This window comes from Hyperoodon ampullatus, assembly GCF_949752795.1.
Source record: "Hyperoodon ampullatus genome assembly, chromosome: 9".
Taxonomy (NCBI): Eukaryota; Metazoa; Chordata; class Mammalia; order Artiodactyla; family Ziphiidae; genus Hyperoodon; species Hyperoodon ampullatus.
Genome location: NC_136922.1, coordinates 66,476,008 through 66,498,140, shown reverse-complemented (window position 1 = coordinate 66,498,140; position 22,133 = coordinate 66,476,008). Strand labels below are relative to the sequence as shown.

At 35.0% G+C, this 22,133-nt stretch overlaps 1 protein-coding gene across 1 annotated transcript in view; it reads left to right on the top strand.

The window, feature by feature from the left end:
- Positions 1 to 22,133, top strand: part of DPY19L2 (dpy-19 like 2) — a gene marked incomplete at both ends in the record, with an annotated part of 88,823 nt that overhangs the window by 47,663 nt on the left and 19,027 nt on the right. Inside the window, 5 exons of the mRNA XM_079711115.1 lie at positions 4,021 to 4,101; positions 6,110 to 6,211; positions 7,262 to 7,333; positions 9,823 to 9,869; positions 21,907 to 21,931. Of these exons, the coding sequence (XP_079567241.1) occupies positions 4,021 to 4,101; positions 6,110 to 6,211; positions 7,262 to 7,333; positions 9,823 to 9,869; positions 21,907 to 21,931 (327 nt within the window). The remainder of the gene's footprint in view (positions 1 to 4,020; positions 4,102 to 6,109; positions 6,212 to 7,261; positions 7,334 to 9,822; positions 9,870 to 21,906; positions 21,932 to 22,133) is intronic.

The following is a 22,133-nucleotide window of genomic DNA, read 5'->3' as shown; positions in this document are numbered from 1 at the left end:
TATGAAGATCAAGATTAATATGTTTTTTCACATTTTATTAAAGGTTCAAACATATAAAAGCAAGAAAGTAAATAACAGGATTAGAAAAGAAATGGAAAGAAAAATAAAAATTTATTATATTACATATAAAACAAAATAATTATTAGAAATTATAAAAATTCAATAACATGGCTAGGTATAAGATTAATATTTAAAAGTTAATTGTATTTCTGTTCTTTGGCAACAAACAAAAAACATATTTTTGAAAATATGCCATATATTTTAGGGAGAAAAAAATACATAGTATCTGAATAAATCTAATATTTTTGAAATTTAAATTTTTTTTTTTAAAATGTGTATAAATTTTGGAGATTAATCCTTTGTCAGTTGCTTCATTTGCAAATATTTTCTCCCATTCTGAGGGTTGTCTTTTGGTCTTCTTTATGGTTTCCTTTGCTGTGCAAAAGCTTTGAAGTTTCATTAGGTCCCATTTGTTTATCTTTGTTTTTATTTCCATTTCTCTAGGAGGTGGGTCCAAAAGGATCTTGCTGTGATTTATGTCATAGAGTGTTCTGCCTGTGTTTTCCTCTAAGAGTTTGATAGTTTCTGGCCTTACATTTAGGTCTTTAATCCATTTTGAGCTTATTTTTGTGTATGGTGTTAGGGAATGATCTAATCTCATACTTTTACATGTCCCTGTCCAGTTTTCCCAGCACCACTTATTGAAGAGGCTGTCCTTTCTCCACTGTACATTCCTGCCTCCTTTATCAAAGATAAGTTGACCATATGTGCATGGGTTTATCTCTGGGCTTTCTATCCTGTTCCATTGATCTATCTTTCTGTTTTTATGCCAGTACCACACTGTCTTGATTACTGTAGCTTTGTAGTATAGTCTGAAGTCAGGGAGCCTGATTCCTCCAGTTCCGTTTTTCGTTCTCAGGATTGCTTTGGCTATTCGGGGTCTTTTGTTTTTCCAAACAAATTTTGAAATTTTTTGTTCTGAAAAATGCCAGTGGTAGTTTGATAGGGATTGCATGGAATCTGTAGATTGCTTTGGGTAGTAGAGTCATTTTCACAATATTGATTCTTCCAATCCAGGAGCATGGTATATCTCTCCATCTATTTGTATCATCTTTAATTTCTTTCATCAGTGTCTTATAATTTTCTGCATACAGGTCTTTTGCAAATGAAGCAACTGACAAAGGATTAATCTCCAAAATTTATAAACAGCTCATGCAGCTCAATAGCAAAAAAACAAACAACCCAATCCAAAAATGGGCAGAAGACTTAAATAGGCATTTCTCCAAAGAAGATATACAGACTGCCAACAAACACATGAAAGAATGCTCAACATCATTAATCATTAGAGAAATGCAAATCAAAACTACAATGAGATATCATCTCACACCAGTCAGAATGGCCATCATCAAGAAATCTAGAAACAATAAATGCTGGAGAGGGTGTGGAGAAAAGGGAACACTCTTGCACTGCTGGTGGGAATGTGAATTGGTACAGCCACTATGGAGAACAGTATGGAGGTTCCTTAAAAAACTAAAAATAGAACTACCATATGACTCAGCAATCCCACTACTAGGCATATACCCTGAGAAAACCATAATTCAAAAAGAGACATGTACCAAAATGTTCATTGCAGCTCTATTCACAATAGCCCGGAGCTGGAAACAACCTAAATGTCCATCATCGGATGAATGGATAAAGAAGATGTGGCACATATATACAATGGAATATTACTCAGCCATAAAAAGAAACGAAACTGAGTTATTTGTAATGAGGTGGATAGACCTAGAGTCTGTCATACAGAGTGAAGTAAGTCAGAAAGAGAAAGACAAATACCGTATGCTAACACATATATATGGAATTAAAAAAAAATGTTATGAAGAACCTAGGGGTAAAACGGGAATAAAGACACAGACCTACTTGAGAATGGACTTGAGGATATGGGGAGGGGGAAGGGTAAGCTGTGACAAAGCGAAAGAGAGGCATGGACATGTATACACTACCAAACGTGAGGTAGATAGATAGTGGGAAGCAGTCGCAGAACACGGGGAGATCAGCTCGGTGCTTTGTGACCGCCTGGAGGGGTGGGATGGGGAGGGTGAGAGGGAGGGAGATGCATGAGGGAAGGGATGTGGGAACGGATGTATATGTATGACTGATTCACTTTGTTATAAAGCAGAAACTAATAAAAAAAAATGTGTAAAACCACTTATCATGTAATAAGGATAAGGAAAATTACAACTTGAATGAGAAAAGGCAATAAAGAGATGTTAGCACTCAGATGAGTAAGATGTTGGGATTATTTGGTAAGAATTTTAAAGCAGTCATCATAAAAATACTTCAGTAAGCAATTATAAGTACTCTAGAAGCAAACAAAATATCACCAAAGAAATAGAAAAATTTTTTTTAAAAAAGGAATAACTTGGGAATTAAAAAAAATAACTTGAAAAATACTGTAACTGAAATAAAAAATGCAGTGAATGAGCTTCATAGAAGAATGAATGTTAACAAAGAAAGCAATCAGTGTACTTGAAGATAGAAGAATAGAAATTACCCAATCTAAACAACAGAGGAAAAGTAACTGGAAAAAAATGATAGAGGCTGGGCTTCCCTGGTGGCGCAGTGGTTGGGAGTCCGCCTGCCGATGCAGGGGACACGGGTTCGTGCCCCGGTCCGGGAGGATCCCACATGCCGCGGAGCGGCTGGGTCCGTGGGCTGTGGCTGCTGAGCCCGCGCGTCCGGAGCCTGTGCTCCGCAGCGGGAGAGGCCACAGCAGTGAGAGGCCCGCGTACCGCAAAAAAAAAAAAAAAAAAAAAAAAAAAAAAAAAAAAAAAAAAAAAAAAAATGATAGAGGCTTAGGGAAGTGTGGGACAATAACAGAAGATTTAATATTTGTATCGTGGAAGTTCCACAGGAGAGGAAAAAGAGAGTGGTATTTGAAGTATTTGAAGAAGTAATGGCATAAAATAGATAGCTAGTGGGAAGCAGCCACATAGCACAGGGAGATCAGCTCGGTGCTTTGTGACCACCTAGAGGGGTGGGATAGGGTGGGTGGGAGGGAGGGAGATGCAAGAGGGAAGAGATATGGGGACATATGTATATGTATAACTGATTCACTTTGTTATAAAGCAGAAACTAACACACCATTGTAAAGCAATTATACTCCAATAAAGATGTTAAAAAAAAAAAGAAGTAATGGCTGAGAACTTTCCAAATTTGGTAAAAGACATAACTCTACAGAGTCAAGAAACTGAGTTAATCCCAAGTAGGATAAAGCCAACAAAATCCATGCCAAGACACATCATAATTCAACTTCTACAAACGAAAGGCAAAGAAAAAGTCTTGAAAGCAGACAGAGGGAAATAATGCATTACCTTTAGGGCAAAACTGATTCGAATTTACAGCAGACTTCTCATCTGAAACTATGGGAGCCAGAAGGAGGTGGCACAGCATTTGTCAAGTGCTGGAAAGAATTGTCAACCACAAGTTATATATCCAGTGAAAGTGTCTTTTAGGAATGAAGTGGAAAGTAAAACATATTCTCAGATGAAGGAAAACTAAGAATTTATTGCTAGCAGAGCACCCCTTATATAATGATTAATAGAAGTCCTTGAAACAGGAAGTAAATGATGAGAGAAGAAATGTTAGAACATCCAGAAGTAAAGGACAACAAAATGGATGCACATAGGTCTAAATATAATAGACTATTCTCTTGAATATTTCCTTTCATGTGTTTTTGTTTATTTTGTTGTTCTTTATCTAGATATTTGAGTCCAGCTTTTCATTTATTTCCTTTACTCTCATTTTTATTGATAAAAGTTTATGAGGCCATGAATTTTCTTCTGATCATTGCTTTACATGCATCCCTTAGTTTCTAATATGTAGTTTTCATTACCATATTTTAAAAAAATTTTTTTGAGTTTGTGTTTCCCTTTCACTTAAGACTTATTAATAGGAGGTTTAATTTCCAGGAGGAAGGGCCTTTTGGTCTTCTGACTTCTATCTATTTTGTTTATTTTCTAGATAATTCAAGGAAGTGCTTGGTTTTGTGGGACAATCATTCTGAAATTTCTGACATCTAAAATTTTAGGTGTTTCAGACCATGTAAGTACTTTCTAGTTAAAACATTAGAATTTCTATACATACTTAGTTGGATGAAGACTTTGAAACCATCTATTTTTAAATGAAACCTCTTCATTTTATAGAGGTTAAGTGCCTTCTTCAAGGTCCCAAACTAGTTATTGGCAGAGTCAGTACTAATACCCTGCAGATCTTTTCAACCCACTAAGAAGAAAGTATATCAATGAATGGTGACTTAGCCTTCTAGGAAAAAAATATGTTAAGTAGTTGTTTATATTTTGGTTAAAATACAAATAGTTTGTTTAATAAGTTATTAATTCATTGTAAATGTTAACATATGAACAGTCTGTACTCAGCTTTGCAATATAGAGCTCAAGATCTCAATATTATTTTATTTATAATTATAGACTAAAATTAAGATGTGATTTGATATTTTTAAAGTTCTTCTTGTATAAAGAGAATGATAAAAATTCTCTGTCTTTTCAACTTCTAGAAAATATATGGACCACATCCCTCATGCATGTTGTTTCTGTCTGTTTTAAGGCTAATACCTCAAATAATGGCCCTTTTCAAAGCAAAAGTTCCTATTAACTAGTTTGTTTTGGGAATAGAAAACAATGCATGATTTTAACTTTTGATTTTTCAGCACTTTCTGTTTGGATATGAGGATAGATGAGTATATCATACAATAATCTACTCTGAAATTTACCTTATGTAGTACTCTCCAATTAGGACTCTGTCTAATGCTGAAATTGCTTCAACTTTAACAAGGGATTATAGATAGTAGTTACTCTCTTAAAATGTCAAATGCTGTCACTATCCAGGAGAATTGAGCCTGCATACATGTTCATGTTAAATAAAATCTTAAAATATAAGAATTTATTTGCCATTTATTGTTAGATCTGCAGAGTGGTTTATTAGGCTTATTTGTTGTTCTTAAATTTTTATTCTGTAGGGGGTATACATTTTATGGTAAATTTATTTAGGCCTCCTAAGTTATTTATTAAGTTGGTCTGTTATTTTCTTTCTTGCCTTGCTCCACATTGCCACCCAACTCTTTACAAATCCTAAAACACACACACACACACACACACACCCCTTGTCACACACACAGCTGACTTCTGTGTGACAGCTGTGAGAAAGACTTGAAACTAAAGTGGCTTGGTTAAATTGTAATTAGTCACCAGGCCTATTCTAAATTAGAAAAATAAAGTTAACTGTAAATTATCCTTGTTACTGGTAGATAAGGGGAATCATGAATAAATGAAAACCATAGATAATCATCAAAGTTGATATATAATAATTTATGTCCTTGTAAAGTAGTTTGAGTTAATGTTTTACATGCCAAATATTTTTCTTTATCTGGCCTTCTAAGAATGCAGTGTAAAAATAATTGTCTCACCAAAGTAGGTAATAAATAATCAGTAGAAAATAGTTCTACATTGGATTTGGTTGGTGGTGTTTATTTTAAAGTCCTTTGAGATCAAGTAACTAAATCAAAGTAGTATGTATAGTTGTTGTAATTCTCTTGAAGAATAACTCTCATAGTTAATGGCTTGAATGTATGTCTGAAAAATTCAAGAAGCACCAAAAATTGTGCTCAATGTGTGAGGCTTTGTGAAAATGACAGTGCATGGAAAATTTGTTCATGATTTACAATGTGTGGTGAAAGAAGTTAACTGAAATTGGTTTTTTTTTGATAAATGATCTGATTATAAAATCTCATGATCAACTGCATGGTGGTTTGTGCCCAGCAAATGTTGATTTTAGCTCATTCTTTACATTATCACCTTCTCTGCTTGCTTTTTCTGAACTTCTTTTTCCTTTTTATTTCTCTTGCTATTTCTGTTTGTTTTCAATTTTCTTCATAATTCAGCACATAATGTGGTTCACTGTATTTTTTGTTTTTTTGGAGAGGCATCCATGTACCTTGGATTTATCTTCTCTGTAGACTTTGTTACTATTACATCAAACCAATTATTATTAACTATAATTATTTGTGTAATTTTAATTTGTTTTTATTTTCTTCCAGATTCGCCTGAGTGACTTTATTGCAGCCAGAATCTTAAATTACACAAATTTTGATACTTTAATTTACACCTGTGCTCCTGAACTTGACTTCATGGAAAAAGCGGTATGAATGTTTCTTTTTTTCTCCTCTACAGGTATGATGGGTTCTTGCTCTTAAGTTTTCCCTTTAATCCGAAACTCAAAAGTTTTATTCAGAAACACCCAATTTACTTACTCTATCATTTTTTTACGGTAACTTTCGCTAATTATATGGCCTCCTTCACCTGGTTTCTTATGTGTAAAATCAGTAAACAATGGCCCCTACCAGGGCGAGTGCATAACATACTGTATGACCCATAGTCAATTACTGTTACTACAGTTCAATTACTTTTAATAATCTGGGTCAGTTGGAGGTATGAGACCACTCAGGAAATATAGACCCAAATTCTTGTTTTTGTTTTTTAAAAATTCAGGTTTTTTTCACTTAATGTCCCAAATATTACAAACTTTTAAAATAAGACATTGCCAAGAAAGATATACTACTAATCATCTATTATTCTCTTATCTATCCAGTCATACATTTATTCAGAAACAATTATTGACCACTAATTATCTGTGAGGCAGTTTGTAGTCGGACTATGAAGAGTAAAATTACTTGATTCCTGCCTTCAAGAAATATATAATTTTGTTACATGGTAAATCACTATCACAATTCATGAGAATTATTTAGCTGCTGCTATTATTTTATTATTCATACTTAATTACTTAGTGTAACTTTCTTCATTGTTAGTTCTGTAGTTTCACAAATGAAAATAATAGAATTTGCAGCCCAGGAAATGATAATCCAGGGCCCAGGGATCAGTAAACACACATTTTAAACTTACTATTATATAATATAAATAAAGGAAAGATAAAACCAAAATAAAGGAAAAAATAATATCCATAGCTAATTTTAATAGTTTTTATCATTAAAACTATTTGATATATTTGTGTAACTATTTTATATTTTTGATTCTTGTATTAGAACATGAAACTCAATAAATATATAGTCTGTTAATGACAAAGATGTCTTTTACTTTTACAAAATCTTATTGTGACACTCAAGTTGGCATACATTTTTATTCATTTAATGTAAAATTTAAATAATTATTTTGAATAATTTGCTATATTTCAGACGCCACTGAGATACACAGAGACATTGTTGCTTCCAATCGTTATAGTGATTACTTATTTTATCTTTAAAAAGGTATTTAAATTTTTTTTCACTTGCTTTTGGGTTCAAGACAAGGACTTAGATTAATGCTAATAGCTCAGAATTCTGTCTTACTTTTAGGATGAACTCTTCCCTCCCTAAAAAGCTTTTTTTATTCAGATTTTTCTTTATCTAGTATTATGTGGGTTTTTTTCTGAAAGCCACATTAGAAAAGATATTTTTACTTATTCTTTCGAAAGAAATTTGTCATTTACCCACTATGTTCTAAGAACTACGTTAACAAAGTAGGTACACTGAGATAAATAAGACAAGCCCAGCCCTATCTTGAAACTCACAGTCTGAGCCGGGGGGAACATTCAGCAAATAATTTCCCAAATGATTAAATAATTGCAATTGTTATAGGTACTAAAAAAAAGTACAACGACCACTTTGGTATCTTTCAAATATAAAGCACATTGAAAAAAGCTGGATCCATTTTGAGACATGAATAGGAGAAATTTGTATAGTCATTAAAATATCATTCTCTACTGTTCACTGTTTTCACAAAAAAACAAAATGTTATCACAGTAGAAGAAATAATGTTTAAAATACCACTGGAAGATTTTCTTGATCTGGGAGTAGTTTATCCAAAAGTCAGGTTAAAGACAGTGGGTCCTCAGTTTTTAGCAATTTTGAACCATCTTTATTTTTATTGTTTAAAAGTTGTCCTGCCTTAAGTCAGTATGTATTTTATGCTTTTAAGCAGATAGCAATAACATGATTTCTCTACTGTCATACGAAGTGTGGTTCTGTTGAAGCCCGTGTTCTAAATTTAAAGTCAAATTGTCTATCTTCCCTATGTAGTTCCAGTTCCCACATTTCTCATTCCTTTGTTTTAACATAGAAGATGAATAATTTATGAGTGAGAAAGGCATCTCCCTGTACATCTCTGTTGTTTCACCCTTGATCCAGTTCCTTAGGGACCACGTGGAAAGTCAGGATAGATACAAATGGGTAAACTACACACAGGTTTGCTGCTTTCCATTGCTTTGGCCCTACTTAGCTCAAGTTGCATATTTTCTCCACTAGCCTATTTCTCTATTCCATCATGGCAATTTGTGTTATTCTTACAAGGCTCCACTTGGGGGGGACTAATGCAAGAATTAACTGTTCAGTGGGGAGATATCTAGCACAGGAGAAAATGATAACTAGATATACTATTAACTATTTTAAAAATAAAGATACAAGATCTAAGACTCATAAACATCATACTAGCCCCCAAACGTACCACAGCTCAAACCGTGCACGTGCAGTAGCAGGCGCACGCATGCATGCATGCATGCATGCACGCGCGCGCACACGCGCACACACCCATCCCTGCAGCCATTAAAGCTTAACTCCTTTCTGCATCCACATAAACACCTCAGTCTTTAATTGTCCTGTTATGGCTTATTTTCCACCTCAGGGCTACTTCTGATGTTCATTTAACTTTTCACTTGTGTGAAATCACTTCTGAGAAGGAAAGGAGGAAGGCATGTCTAGTATGATTTCCTGTAACACTATTGAATCTTAGACTCCTATAAATGCATATATTTGGTTATCTGTACCTTTGAATAGGCTTTTGCTTGCCAAAAAGACTGATAATCTCATTTTCATTATTTGAAACATTTGTCTGTGCCAGATGCCCTTGAATCAATGAGAGAAGTTAAAAATTCTAAACTTAGATTTAATTTAACATTAGAGTCGAAATTTTATTACATATTTTTTTCAATGTTTATCTGTGAGTTATAAGCCACATATCATGCAGAGTGCAAAATTTTTAAGTTCCCTGTAAATTTCTTAAGTTGTGTGTAATTGCTGCTAAAGCCTCTTTGGCCAAAGTTAGCTTCCACATTTTTTGCCTTCACTCCTCCCTTTCTCATCATCATCTGGTACAGTTTCTTTCTTTCTTTTTTTTTTTTTTTTGGTTGAGCCACGCATAGTCATAACCACTGGACCACCAGGGAAGTCCCATTTTGATAAGTGCTCTTAAGCCTTCTGTAGCAGTCACTTCAGGCTGAGGTAGATCAGGGAAGCAGGTACGCCATAGCTAATTTTATAATAATCAGGAGTTTGAGTGAAGCAGGCATATAGACTGTGTAGATAGAGAGAAATTCCTAATTCGCTTAGAAGGTCAAGATAAAATAGTCTCTGAAAGTACCTGGAGGAAGCTGCCTCCTTTGTGGAAAGCAATCCCCCACAACCCACCTGCCTCCCAGTAAAATATAAACTTAAACACTGGTAAGAAGTTATCCACATATAAAAAGCTTAGAATTTTAGAGCTGAAAGGTTTACTCCAATACTTTTTTTTTTTTAATAGAAAAGGAGGTTACAACTTCAAGAAATTATTTGCCTGAGGTAGCGCTGGAACTAAACTGTTTCTGAGGACTCATTTTAACAATAAAAATACTTCTTTATAGTGGGGGTATTTTTGTTAATGAATCAGGACATTTTAAACATCATTTAATTCCTTAGAAATTTCATTGATTTGATTCTATTCACAGGCTTTTCGTGATATTTTATGTGTCTTATCTGCAAACACTTATCTGAGGTAATTATTTCATAGTTGTTTTTAAACCATACTATATTCAGTTATTAAATAACTTACTGTAATATCAGTTTTCCAAATGAATATACATTAAACTTAAGCATTATGATTACAACAGGAAACATGAACCAAGCTTAGATGTCTTCTTAAAAAAAAAAGACCAAATGTATTATTCTTATGGCTGTCTCTCTTTTATGCATTTGGACTTGTTTTGAAGGATTTATATTTGTTAATTAACTCAAAGTTTAAATTGATTTAGTTTAATTTTAATATACCACTACAATTTAAAGTCAGTAAACAGAAGTAAGCTAAAGTTTTATTTTGGCGATTCTTTTTTTTTTTTTTTTAACTTTCAGAGAAAGCATAGTTGTTTTTCTGAATATTCATGAAATAACTTTTCCTACATTATTGTTAAAACTGCTTGTTTTATTGCATTTCTTTGTGGTTTTATTAGTCACTAGAATTATGGGATAAACAAATAAGAGCAAAATATAACTCAAATCACACATTGCTATAGGACATGAGAATTGTGAAGAAAACTTCCTTCTGAGGAAAATTTTACCTCAGATTACATTTTATATTTGTAGATAAGTTCATTAGATGGATTATTTTTAATAAAATTTATTTTAGGACAGTTTTAGATTTACAGAAAAATTCTGAAGATAGAATAGAGAGTTTCCATGAACCCTGTACCCCGTGCTTATATTTTCAGTAAACAGTTTTGTATGGTAGCCAGAAGAGCTAATTAGAATCTTATGGTTGAAATGGTAACATCTTGTTGTTGAAATTGTTTCCAAATCAAGAGGGTTAGTAGATCCACTCTACTTTGTTCTGGTCAGATGGAGCCCGGGGGAACATGTCTTGACATTCTAAAAAGAATGTTTTTAGAGCCCTGAAAACTGTTCACTTAAGGAATGCATGAAGATACCTGGGATATTTAATTGGATAATAGAAGATTGAGGGGTACATGGCAGCTGTCTTCAAACATTTGAGAGAGTATAATGTGGAAGATGACAGACTTGAGGGAGCCAATTGGTGGAAGGAAGATACTTAGCTCAAAGTTAGGAGGTCTTTCTTGGTGATTACATTCCTGAAAGTGATGGCTATGGGCAGAGTGGCCTTTAAATCACAAAAATAATACAGTTGACTGTTGAACAACATGGATTTGAACTGCATGGGTCCACTTATTTGCAGATTTTTTCCCAATAATAATAAATACTACACTATTACTAGATCTGTGGTTGGTTGAATCCCAGGATACGGAGGGACCAAGTATATGGAGGGCCAACTATAATTTATACTCGGACTTTCAACTGCACCCTTCACCTCCATGTTGTTCAGGAGTCAACTATATGCTTATAGTAATACAATAAGAAAAAATAGTATATCAAGAAAAGAGGAAATGCTCCCCTCTCTTAGATGTACTCCTCAATTAGTGCTGATTGTAAGTGGCTTTGTATGTATCATTCCAGAAAACACTTCTGAAAACCCAATGTATTGTTTAAATGGTATTATTCTGTAACTTTTATGTACCAGCGTGTCTTGGGCATCTGCCTAGATCTTCCTCATACTTTGTAGTACTCTCCACGTTTTATTGTTCAGCATCATGAGTGACTATCATGTAATTAGCCATTCCCACATCAGTGGACATTTAGATTATATTTATCTTTTTGTCATAACAACCAGTGCTATGAGTAATTAACATCCTTGTACACATTCATTTGAACACTTATTTCAGTATTTAGAATATTTAATATTTGAAATATTTGATATGGGACTGCTAGACCATAAGGTATGAATTTTTATAATTTGATGGATACTGAGAACTTATAATGGTGAGAGTGTCCATTTCTCTGCATCTCCATGAACACCACTGTTATTAAACTTTTAACATTTTCTAACTGATAGTTTTTTAAAAAGTAACTCATCTTACAAGTCTTTGCCAGTGAAGTTTTACATCTTTCCATATGTCTGTTGGCTATTTGCGTTTCTTTTTGACCATTTGAAAATTGATTTATGGTGTCTTTTTATATTATAGACAATAATCTTTTGTCTATTATGTATATAACATAGTTTATTCTAGGATATCAATATATAGTTTATTAATGGTCATTGCTTTATAGAAGTTTAAAATTTGTATACAATCACAACTGTACACTTGCTGTGTTTTCTGTGGTAATTTCTGTGCTTAGAAACACTTCACATCAAAATCATAAAAGTATTTCCCCATATTCTCTTTCATAGTTTCCATTTTTTGCCAAATAAATATGTGTATATATAAAGTATATAATACAATGATTTGATATACATATATGTTGTAAAGTGATCACCACAACCAAGTTAATCAACACATCTAACACCTCACAGAGTTACCCTATGTGTGTGTGAGAACACTTAAGGGTTACGCTTTTAGCAAATGTCAAGTATATAATGCAGTATTATTAACTATAGTCACTATGCTGTACATTGCTTCCTCAGAATTTCTTCATCTTATAACTAAAAGTTTGTACCCTTTAAAGAACATCATGTCATTACCCCCAGTCCCCAGACCCTGGCAACCACCAGTCTATTCTCTGTTTCTGGTTTGACTTTTTTTTGGTCTTTTTTAGATTCCACATGTGAGTGATACCATAAAATATTTGTCTTTCCCTGTCTGCCCTGTTTCACATAGCGTAATGCCTTCCAGCTTCATCTGTGTAGTTGCAAATGACAGGATTTCCTTGTTTTTTATGGGTGAATAATAATCCATTGCATATATGTGCCGCATTTTCTTTATTCATTGTTGCCCTAAAACAAATGGACTGCCAGATATTTCTCCAACAAAGATGGGTTTATTGGTGGTCAGCAGAGGATTGCACTTTGAGGTTTACAACCATGGTGAGCCACATGCAAGTCCCTGCACAGCAAGGAGAAGAGAACACTTTCATAGAGGGGAAAACGAAGTTGGGAGAGCTATAGTAAACCAAAAGTCCATGGCTTTTCATTGGCTGAATCCTTGCCAGGAAAGAAGAGGAATCCTTCTTCTTCCTGTTGGACTCTGCTGTTGTTACAGGGCAGGAAAGTTCCCCCTTCTTGTCTCCAACTCTATTTAATTGAGATTTCTATTTATTAATTTTTTTTTTTACTTTCCCCCTTTTGATCAAGACCTTTCTCTGAAAGCATCATTGATCAAGAGTCAGGTTTTCGGGCTTCCCTGGTGGCACAGTGGTTGAGAGTCCGCCTGCTGATGCAGGGGACACGGGTTCGTGCCCCTGTCCGGGAAGATCCCACATGCCGCAGAGTGGCTGGGCCTGTGAGCCATGGCGGCTGAGCCTGCGCGTCCAGAGCCTGTGCTCCGCAACGGGAGAGACCACAACAGTGAGAGGCCCACATACTGCAAAAAAAAAAAAAGTCAAGTTTTCTAGTTTCAGCAGCTTTTTGTCCCTCAGTGCCAGGAAGGACCTTTCCTGAGTGTAGTGTCTCACATCAGAGGAAAAGTGCACAGATTGGAAACCTATTGAGGTCACATGCGAGTAACAAGGAGGGGTGGGAGGGAGAACTCACAGGCGCTTTTTTATCTAAAGTTCGTATGTTATCAAGATACTAAATATCTGTGATCATCCGAAGTGTTATATCATCCTTAAAAGTTTGATGACAAACTTCCAACAGTCCTGGCCTGAATATCCTGGGAAAGCTGTCTCATCAGATGTCATCTACGTCAATTCTGGGAAATCTTTACTTTCAAGTCACCAGATGATGTGCAAGTCCAGTCAGGGTTCTGTACTTTCTTTAGGTGTGTCACATGTATCCAAGAGTCTGTTCCTTGGATTCTGGTGGCATAAGGGTTGGTTAGCAGTACCTGATAGGGGCCCTTCCAGCAAGGTTGAAGAGAGTTCTTCTAGATGTGTCTCTTCCAATAGGTAAAATCTCCAGGTTGCAAGGTGTGATGGTTAAGGTTTTTGTCTCCCAAGAGTGCACTGTGAAAAGATTGCTCTAATAAAACATGGTTATTTTATTTTATTTTTTTAATGCTAATGTTACAGTTTAATGAATTGTTTAGTGCTTTACATAATTGATCTTGTCTAATCTTTGTAAAAAAAGTCAGCAAAGTAGACATTATTAGCCCATAGTACAGAAGACAACACTGAGAATGGGATTCTTCTACTCAACTGGCAGGTGGAGATTGAGTTTGATGCCAGATCTGACTACCGAGCCAGTGATCTTAACTCTTCACTCTGCTGCCTTTCACAGCCATGTGCTTGGGACTTCAGTTCCTACTTCTTATCTTCACTTCTTAAAAGCAGTCCCTGGGTTTTCAGCTAAATCCCACAGCCAAACCTCTGGTTGACTGAAAAAACAAATCAACCAACAGCCAATGGGAAATCATCTTGCAATAGGCCAACGGAGATCTTGACAGGCATTTCATCCAAGAATGAAAAATAACCAAGGGTTGTAAGAATTGGATGTCAGCAACAGAATGACATTTTGAATTGAGAGAGTGATTTTAGTTTCTTCATGGCATAATGGTAGAAATTATTCTTAAATAGAACACCTCCTAAGATAATATAGGTCAGTAGTTTTTTGTATTCAGGTTTAAGTGCTTCGGGGAAGGTGCCAGGCGACCATCAAGCATATGACCTGAAGCCATCTCCCCACATCCCTTCACAATAACACTCTAATACTTGGTGGCTGTAAGGCACTTTTAATTTGGAATCTAAACAATGTCCTTAACAGAAGCCTGTCTTATTTGCAAGGCTCCCTGAAGAAGACAATGGGTGAACTGCATGCTGCCAATTCTGCTTCTGTGGTCACAGCCCAGACCTTGCCATAGCCTGAAACTGCTCCTTTTAAGAAATCCCACCTGGTATCCACATGCTTGCACTCCTCTTCTCCCCGCTCACTAAATCTGTTTGTTCTTCAGCTGCCTCAAGGCACCAAGATGTCAACTGCTGTAATCTAATCAGAATTCCTGGTTTGCTTTCTGACACAGCCTGGAATCCATGGTCAATCTCTGTTATGGTTTCTTATTAAGAATTCTCAACTCCCTGGTTTTTCCTCTGCATATGCTCTATGGTTCACACCTCTCTGTTGGTCTAGCAGTCTCCACTCTCTTCTGCCCAGTAGAGATGATTACATAACCTTAACGAATGACAGTGACTCCACCAAAAGAGCTGGTTCCTGGCAACTTCTAAGGCTACCCATGCGACTCTTTAGGTCTGTTATTTTAGGTACCTTTCTTTCCTGCTCCCCTTTGTTGGCTGTTTCTGACCTCACATCTCTCCTTTAAGCCCATTCCCCCAAACATGGTTATTTTTAATAGAAGCAATTATGCCTTTGTGATATTGGAGTATCTCTCCCTTTGTAAGCTGTAAGTCAAAAGAAGCAGGAGACAAGTGCCTTGAGAATCCTGTGACTCTCTCACGGTGAGAGTTCCAAAAGTGGTGGATCTAAGATTTAGAAGGACCAACAGCAGTGCTTTTAGAAATACACCATTCATCCATCAGCAGACACTTAGGGTGTTTCCATATTTTGGCTATGATGAATAATGCTGCAATGGACAAGAAAGTGCAGATATCTCTTCAGGATATGGATTTTTATTCCTTTGGATGCGTTCCCAGCAGTGGGATGACTTGATCATATGGTAGTTCTATTTTATTTTTTTGAGGAACCTACATACTGTTTTACACAATGTTATTATACCAATTTACATTCCCAGCAACAGTCCACAAAGGTTCCCTTTTCTCTACATCTTCACCAACATTTGTTATCTCTTTTCTTTTTAATAATAGCCATTCTAATAGACATGAGGTGATATCTCATTGTGGTTTTGAATTGCATTTCCCTGGTAATTAATGATGTTGAGCACATTTTCATGTACCTGTTGACAATTTATTGACAATTTATGTATATTCTTTGGAAAAATGTTCAAGTTTTTTGCCATTTTAAAATCAGATTTTTTTTTTTTTGCCATTTAGTTGTATGAGTTCCTTATATATAGATACTTCAGATATTAACCCCTTATCAGGTACACAGTTTGCAGATATTTTCCCCCATTCTATAGGTTTCTTTTTCATTCTATTTCCTTTTTGTGCAAAAGCTTTTAAGTTGATATTGTCACCCTTTTTTTTTCCTTTGAAATTCTTTTTTTTTTTATTTAACAAATTTAATCAGTTATACATATACATATGTTCCCATATCCCCTCCCTTTTGCATCTCCCTCCCGCCTTCCCTATCCCACCCCTCCAGGCGGTCACAAAGCACCGAGCTGATCTCCCTGTGCTATGCGGCTGCTTCCCACTAGCTATCTACCTTACGTTTGGTAGTGTCACCCTTTTTTATTTTTGCTTTTGTTGCCTGTGCTTTTGGTGTCAAGTCCAAAAAAGTCATTACCAGACCACTGTCAAGAAGCTTTCCCCTTTGTCTTCTCATAGTAGTTTTATGGTTTAAAGTATTAAATTTTTTTTTTTTTTTGCGGTACGCGGGCCTCTCACTGTTGTGGCCTCTCCCGTTGCGGAGCACAGGCTCCGGACGTGCAGGCTCAGCGGCCATGGCTCACGGGCCCAGCCGCTCCGTGGTATGTGGGATCTTCCCGGACCGGGACACGAACCCGCGTCCCCTGCATTGGCAGGCGGACTGTCAACCACTGCGCCACCAGGGAAGCCCTAAAGTATTAAATTTAAGCCTTTCATCCATTTCTACTCTATCTTGCCGTGAGTTGTGTAAGACAAGAGTTAATTTCATTCTTTTGCATGTGGTTGTCCAGTTTTCCCAACATTATTTATTGAAAATGCTGTCCTTTCTCTGTGCATGTTCTTAGTGCCTTTGTCAAAGATAAATTGGCAATTTATGCATTGGTTTAATTCTGGGTTCTCTATTTTGTTCCACTGGTCTTTGTGTCTTTTTTATGCCAGTCTCACACTGTTTTGGCTACTATAGCTTTGTAATATAGTTTGAAATCAGGAAATGTAATACCTATAGCTTTGTTCTGCTTTTCTCAAGAGTATTTTGAAAATTCAGGGTCTTTTGTGGTTTCATATGAATTTTAAGATTGTTCTTTCTATATGTGTGACAAATGTCATTGGAATTTTGTTAGGGATTGAATTGAATCTGTAGATCACTTGGGGTAGTATGGACATTTTAACAGCATTAATTTTTCCAAACCAAACGCATAGGGTATCTCTCCATTTAATTGCATCATCTTCAATTTCTTTCATCAGTGTCTTACAGTTTTCAGTATACAAGTCTGTCTCCTCCTCAGTTAAATTTATTTCTAGGTACTGCAAACATGGACAATTTTATTTCTTCCTTTCTGATTTTGATGGCTTTTGTTTCTTTTTCTTGCCTTATTGCCCTGGCTAGGACTTTTAGTACTGTGTTGAAGATAAATGACAAGAGTGGGCATCCTTGTTTTGCTCCCGATCTTAGAGGAAAAACTTTGAGCTTTTCACCATTGAGTGTGAAGTTAGCGGTGAGCTTGTCATATATTGCCTATATTATATTGTCTATACCTAATTTGTTGAGAGTTTTTTTTTTGTTTTTATCATGAAGGGGTTTTGGATTTTGTCAAATGCTTTTCCTGTCTCTATTGCAATGAGCACATGATTTTTATCTTTCATTCTGTTAATGTAGTGTTTCACATTTATTGATCTGTATATGTAGAACCATCCTAACATTGCAAATATAAATCCCACTTGACCATGGTGTATGATCCTTTTAATGTGATGTTGAATTTGGTTTCTACTATTTGTTAAGGATTTTGGCATCTGTATTCATCAGGGATATTGGCCTACAATATTCTTTTATTTTTATTGTCCTTGTCTTACTTCAGTGTCAAGGTAATACTATCCTTGTAAAATGAGTTTGGAAGTCTTCTTTTCTCTTAAATTTGTTGGAAGAGTTTGAGAATGATTGGCATTAATTCTTGTCTAAATGTTTGATAGAATTCTCCAGTGAAGCCATCTGGTCTTGCAGGGTTTTTTTGTTGGGAGACTTTTGATTACTAATTCAATCTCCTTACTAGTTTTTTTTTGTTTTGTTTTGTTTTTTTGCGGTACGCGGGCCTCTCACTGTTGTGGCCTCTCCTGTTGTGGAGCACAGGCTCCGGCCACGCAGGCTTAGCAGCCATGGCTCACGGACCCAGCCGCTCCACGGCATGTGGGATCTTCCCGGACCGGGGCACGAACCCCTGTCCCCTGCATCGCAGGCGGACTCTCAACCACTGTGCCACCAGGGAAGCCCCCTCCTTACTAGTTTTAAGTCTGTTTAGAGTTTCTATTTCTTCCAATTCAGTCCTGGTAGATTGTATGTTTCTAGGAAAGTATCCATTTCTTCCACGTTGTCCAATATGCTGGTTTATGATTGTTCATACAGTTTCTTATGATTCTTTGTATTTAGTTGTAATGTCCTCCCTTGCATTTATGATTTTCTTTATTTGAGTCTTTTTTTTCTCAGTTCAACTAAAGGCTTGTCAATTTTATCTTTTCCAAAAAAAAAAAAAACCTCTAATTTCATTGATTTTTTTCTATTATTTCTTCTCTCTATTTCAGTTATTTCTTCTCTGATGTTTCTTTTCTTCTAATTTTGGGCTTAGTTTTTTCTTCTTCTTCTAGTTCCTTGAGGTGTATAGTTAAGTTGTTTATTTGAACTCTTTCTTTTTTCTTAATGTAGGCATTTATTGCTATAAACTTCCCTTTAGAATTGCTTTTGCTGCATCTCATAAATTTTGGTATGTTGGGTTTCCATTTTCATTTGTTTCAAGATACTTTTTGATTTCCCTTTGATTTCATCTTTAACCCATTGATTGTTCAGGATTATATTTGTGAATTTTCCAGCTCTCCTACTTCTAATTTCATACTGTTGTGGGCAGAAAAAATACTTGATATAATTTCAATCTTAAATTTGTTAAGACTTGTTTTGTGACCTAACATGTGATTTATCCTGGAGAATGTTCCATGTGTGCTTGAGGACAATGTGTGCTCTGATGCTGTTGAATAGAATGCACTGTGTATATGCTTAGGTCCAGTTAGTCTAAAGTGTAGTTCAAGTCCAGTATTTCCTTAATGATTTTTTTTTTTGGATAGATAACATCTATCCAATGTTAAATTGGGTATTTAAGTCCCCTGGAATTATTGTGCTGCTGTCTATTTCTCCTCTCCTATCTATTAATATTTGCTTAATATAGTTAAGTGTTTTAATGCTGGGTGCATATAGATTTAGAACTGTTATATCCTTTTGATGAAGTGACCCCTTTATCGTTATATAGTGACTTTCTCCTTTGTCTCGTTACATTTTTCAACTTAGTCTGTTTCACCTGATAATATATATTTATATATATATATATATATATATATATATATATATATACCCCTGCTTTCTTTTCATTTCCATTTGTGTGGAATACCTTTTGTCATCCCTTCACTTTTACTTCATGTGTATCCTTAAAGCTAAAATAAGACTCTTATAGGCAGCATAATTGGGTCTTGCTTTTTATTCATTTAGCCACTCTATATCTTTAGATTAGAGAATTTAATCAATTTATACTTAAAGTAATTATTGATAGATGAGGACTTATTTTTGCCATCTTGTTTTCTTTCTGTTTTGTAGTTTCTTTCTTCCTCTCATGCTATCTTCCTTTATCACTTGATGATTTTTCGTAGTGGTATGCTTTGATTCCTCTATCTTCTGTGTATGTACTATAGGTTTTTACTTTGTGGTTATCATGAGGCTTACATAATACATCTTATAGTTTTGAGTCTATTTTAAGCCGATAACAACTTAACTTCAATCGCATATAAAAATTCTTCTTTTTACTTCCCTTGTTCCCATTTTATGCTTTTGATGTCACAATGTGGATCTTCTTATATTGTGTATCCATTAATAAATTATTGTAGCTATATTTATTTTTAAATGCTTTGGTCTTTTTGTCTTTATACTAGAGTTAGGTGATTTACACACCACTACTACAGTATTAGCGTATTCTGAATTTGACTGTGTAGTTACTTTTACTAGCAAGTTTTATACTTTCATGTGTGTTCATGTCACTAATTAGTATTCTTTCGTTTCAGCTTGAAGGACTCCCTTTAACATTTCTTATAAGGCAGGTCTAGTGATGATGAACTCCCTCAGCTTTTGTTTGTCTGGGAAAGTCTTTCTCACCTTCATCTGAAGGACAGCTTTGCTAGGTGAAGTATTCTTAGATGGCAGATTTTTTATTTGAGCACTTTGAATATCCCACTTTCTCCTGGCCTCCAAGGTTTCTGTTGAGAAATCTGCTGATAGCCTTACAGGGGTTCCCTTATATGAGATGATTTGCTGTTTTCAAAGTTCATTTTTTGTCTTTGATTTTGACAGTTTTATTATAATGTATCTAGTGAATTTGGGAAAGGTCACGTATGAGCCTCCTGTACTTGGATGTCCATATCTCTCCCCAGAGTTAGCAAGTTTTCAGTCATTATTCCCTAAATAAGATTTCTACCCTGTTATTTATATGTTTATTCATGGACATTTTAATCTGAACACTCAAATCTTTCTTTAGCTCAGGGGATAGTTATTCTCTCTCTCTTTTTTTTTTTTGCTTTAGCCTCTCTTTTTTGAACATATATTATTGCTTTTATCATATTTTTTATTTCTTTTTTTCTTATGTTCTCAGAGAATTCTATGATTGGGTCTTCAAAATGACCAATTTCAGCTGTGTAAATTCTGCTATTCAACCTTCTTTTGAGGTTTTAAATTAGACAAATATGTTTTTTTCATAATTTCTGAAAGCTCTTTTTTACTGCAGCTTGTTTTAATTGAATGGATGCAGAATCCTCTTAGACTTCTGTGAAGATAATAATTGGAATTTTCATTTAATACTGTCTATTATTCCTTATACTGAACACTCTTTCTCGAGTGTTCAGTTCATTTGCTCATTTATCTTGATGTTTTTCTTTCATCCTATTTGTGTCACATGATTTGGTTGTATATTGATAGTCTGAATTAGTTACTAGATTTATTTGTATCCATACTTATTGGTGGGGTCATTGGTGATTATAATACTTACCTACCAGGCCTCTCCCTTACATGGCAGTAGCTCACTATAGGAGTCTGTTGTGACTGGCAGATTTCAGGACATGTGGGAACCCATCCATTCACCCCCACCTCCACCCTTGACTGCATAAACTCAGGAAGGACTTGCAAGGTTGGCAAAATAATTTGGTGATTTCACTACTATTCTAAGAGGCCTTCCCTCCACTACTCTTCTTAAAAAAATCTCTGGATCTGTGTGTGCCCCTGAACTTCCTTATACTTCTTACTTTCTTATTTATACTGTATTACTTCTCTCTCCAACCCCAAAATCCATATGAGAAGGCCTCTTATCCTGCAAAGACTGAAATATTCAGTCTTTACAATGGGCAATAAAATAAGCAGTCTTGTGTCTCTTGTCTGGATCTAACATAAACTTTATGAGGATAAGAACAGTATCTATTCTGTTCACACTGTGCTCACTGCACAGTGCCTGGAACACAGTAGGTATGCCATAAAAATTTAGGAAATTTTTAGACATAAATATTTAGAAAATTTGTTAGACAACTTTTGTGGAACTAAAAATATTTATAAGCTTTACCTAGTAACTTTTATTCTAGAAATTTATCCTAAGGAAATATTCAGAGATGCTCACAGTGTTTTAAGTACAAGGATGTTCATGTTAGTAATTGTGAAAAATAAAAACAACTCAAAAGTCACAGCAGTGCTTATATAAAGCATTATATATTTTGTATATGGTTGAATATTTAATAGATATTCTTTTTATTCATTTATCTCTCCAGAGATACAGTTTTCGGCAATCAGTAAAACCCATTTTATCTTAACCAAAGAACAGCATTTTGATATACTTTAAATAGAATGACTATTAATCATGCCTTTTAAATTACCATAATTTTTAGTAATATTATCTGATAGCTTTATTTATTTATATATTTATTTATTTAAGATATAAGAACAAATAAATGGAAGTTCATTTTGATGTAATCATAGTATAATGGACAGTCAGTAAATAGAGAATATTTTTGTTTTATTCCAGAAAACAGCTCCTTGAACATGGTGAGGTAAAACTTTCTTTTTAATCTCTGCTAGATTTGTGTATTATATTTTAGTTCAAGGATAATTCACAAAGGTATAACTCTGCTGTTGATACACCAACATCAGTGCTTAAGTGCTTCAGCACTGGTAATAAATTTCTGCTCATCCTTCCCACTTTTTAATCTGCTCTCAGTTTTGAACAGTAGTAAGGACTTGACAGCCAGAAGT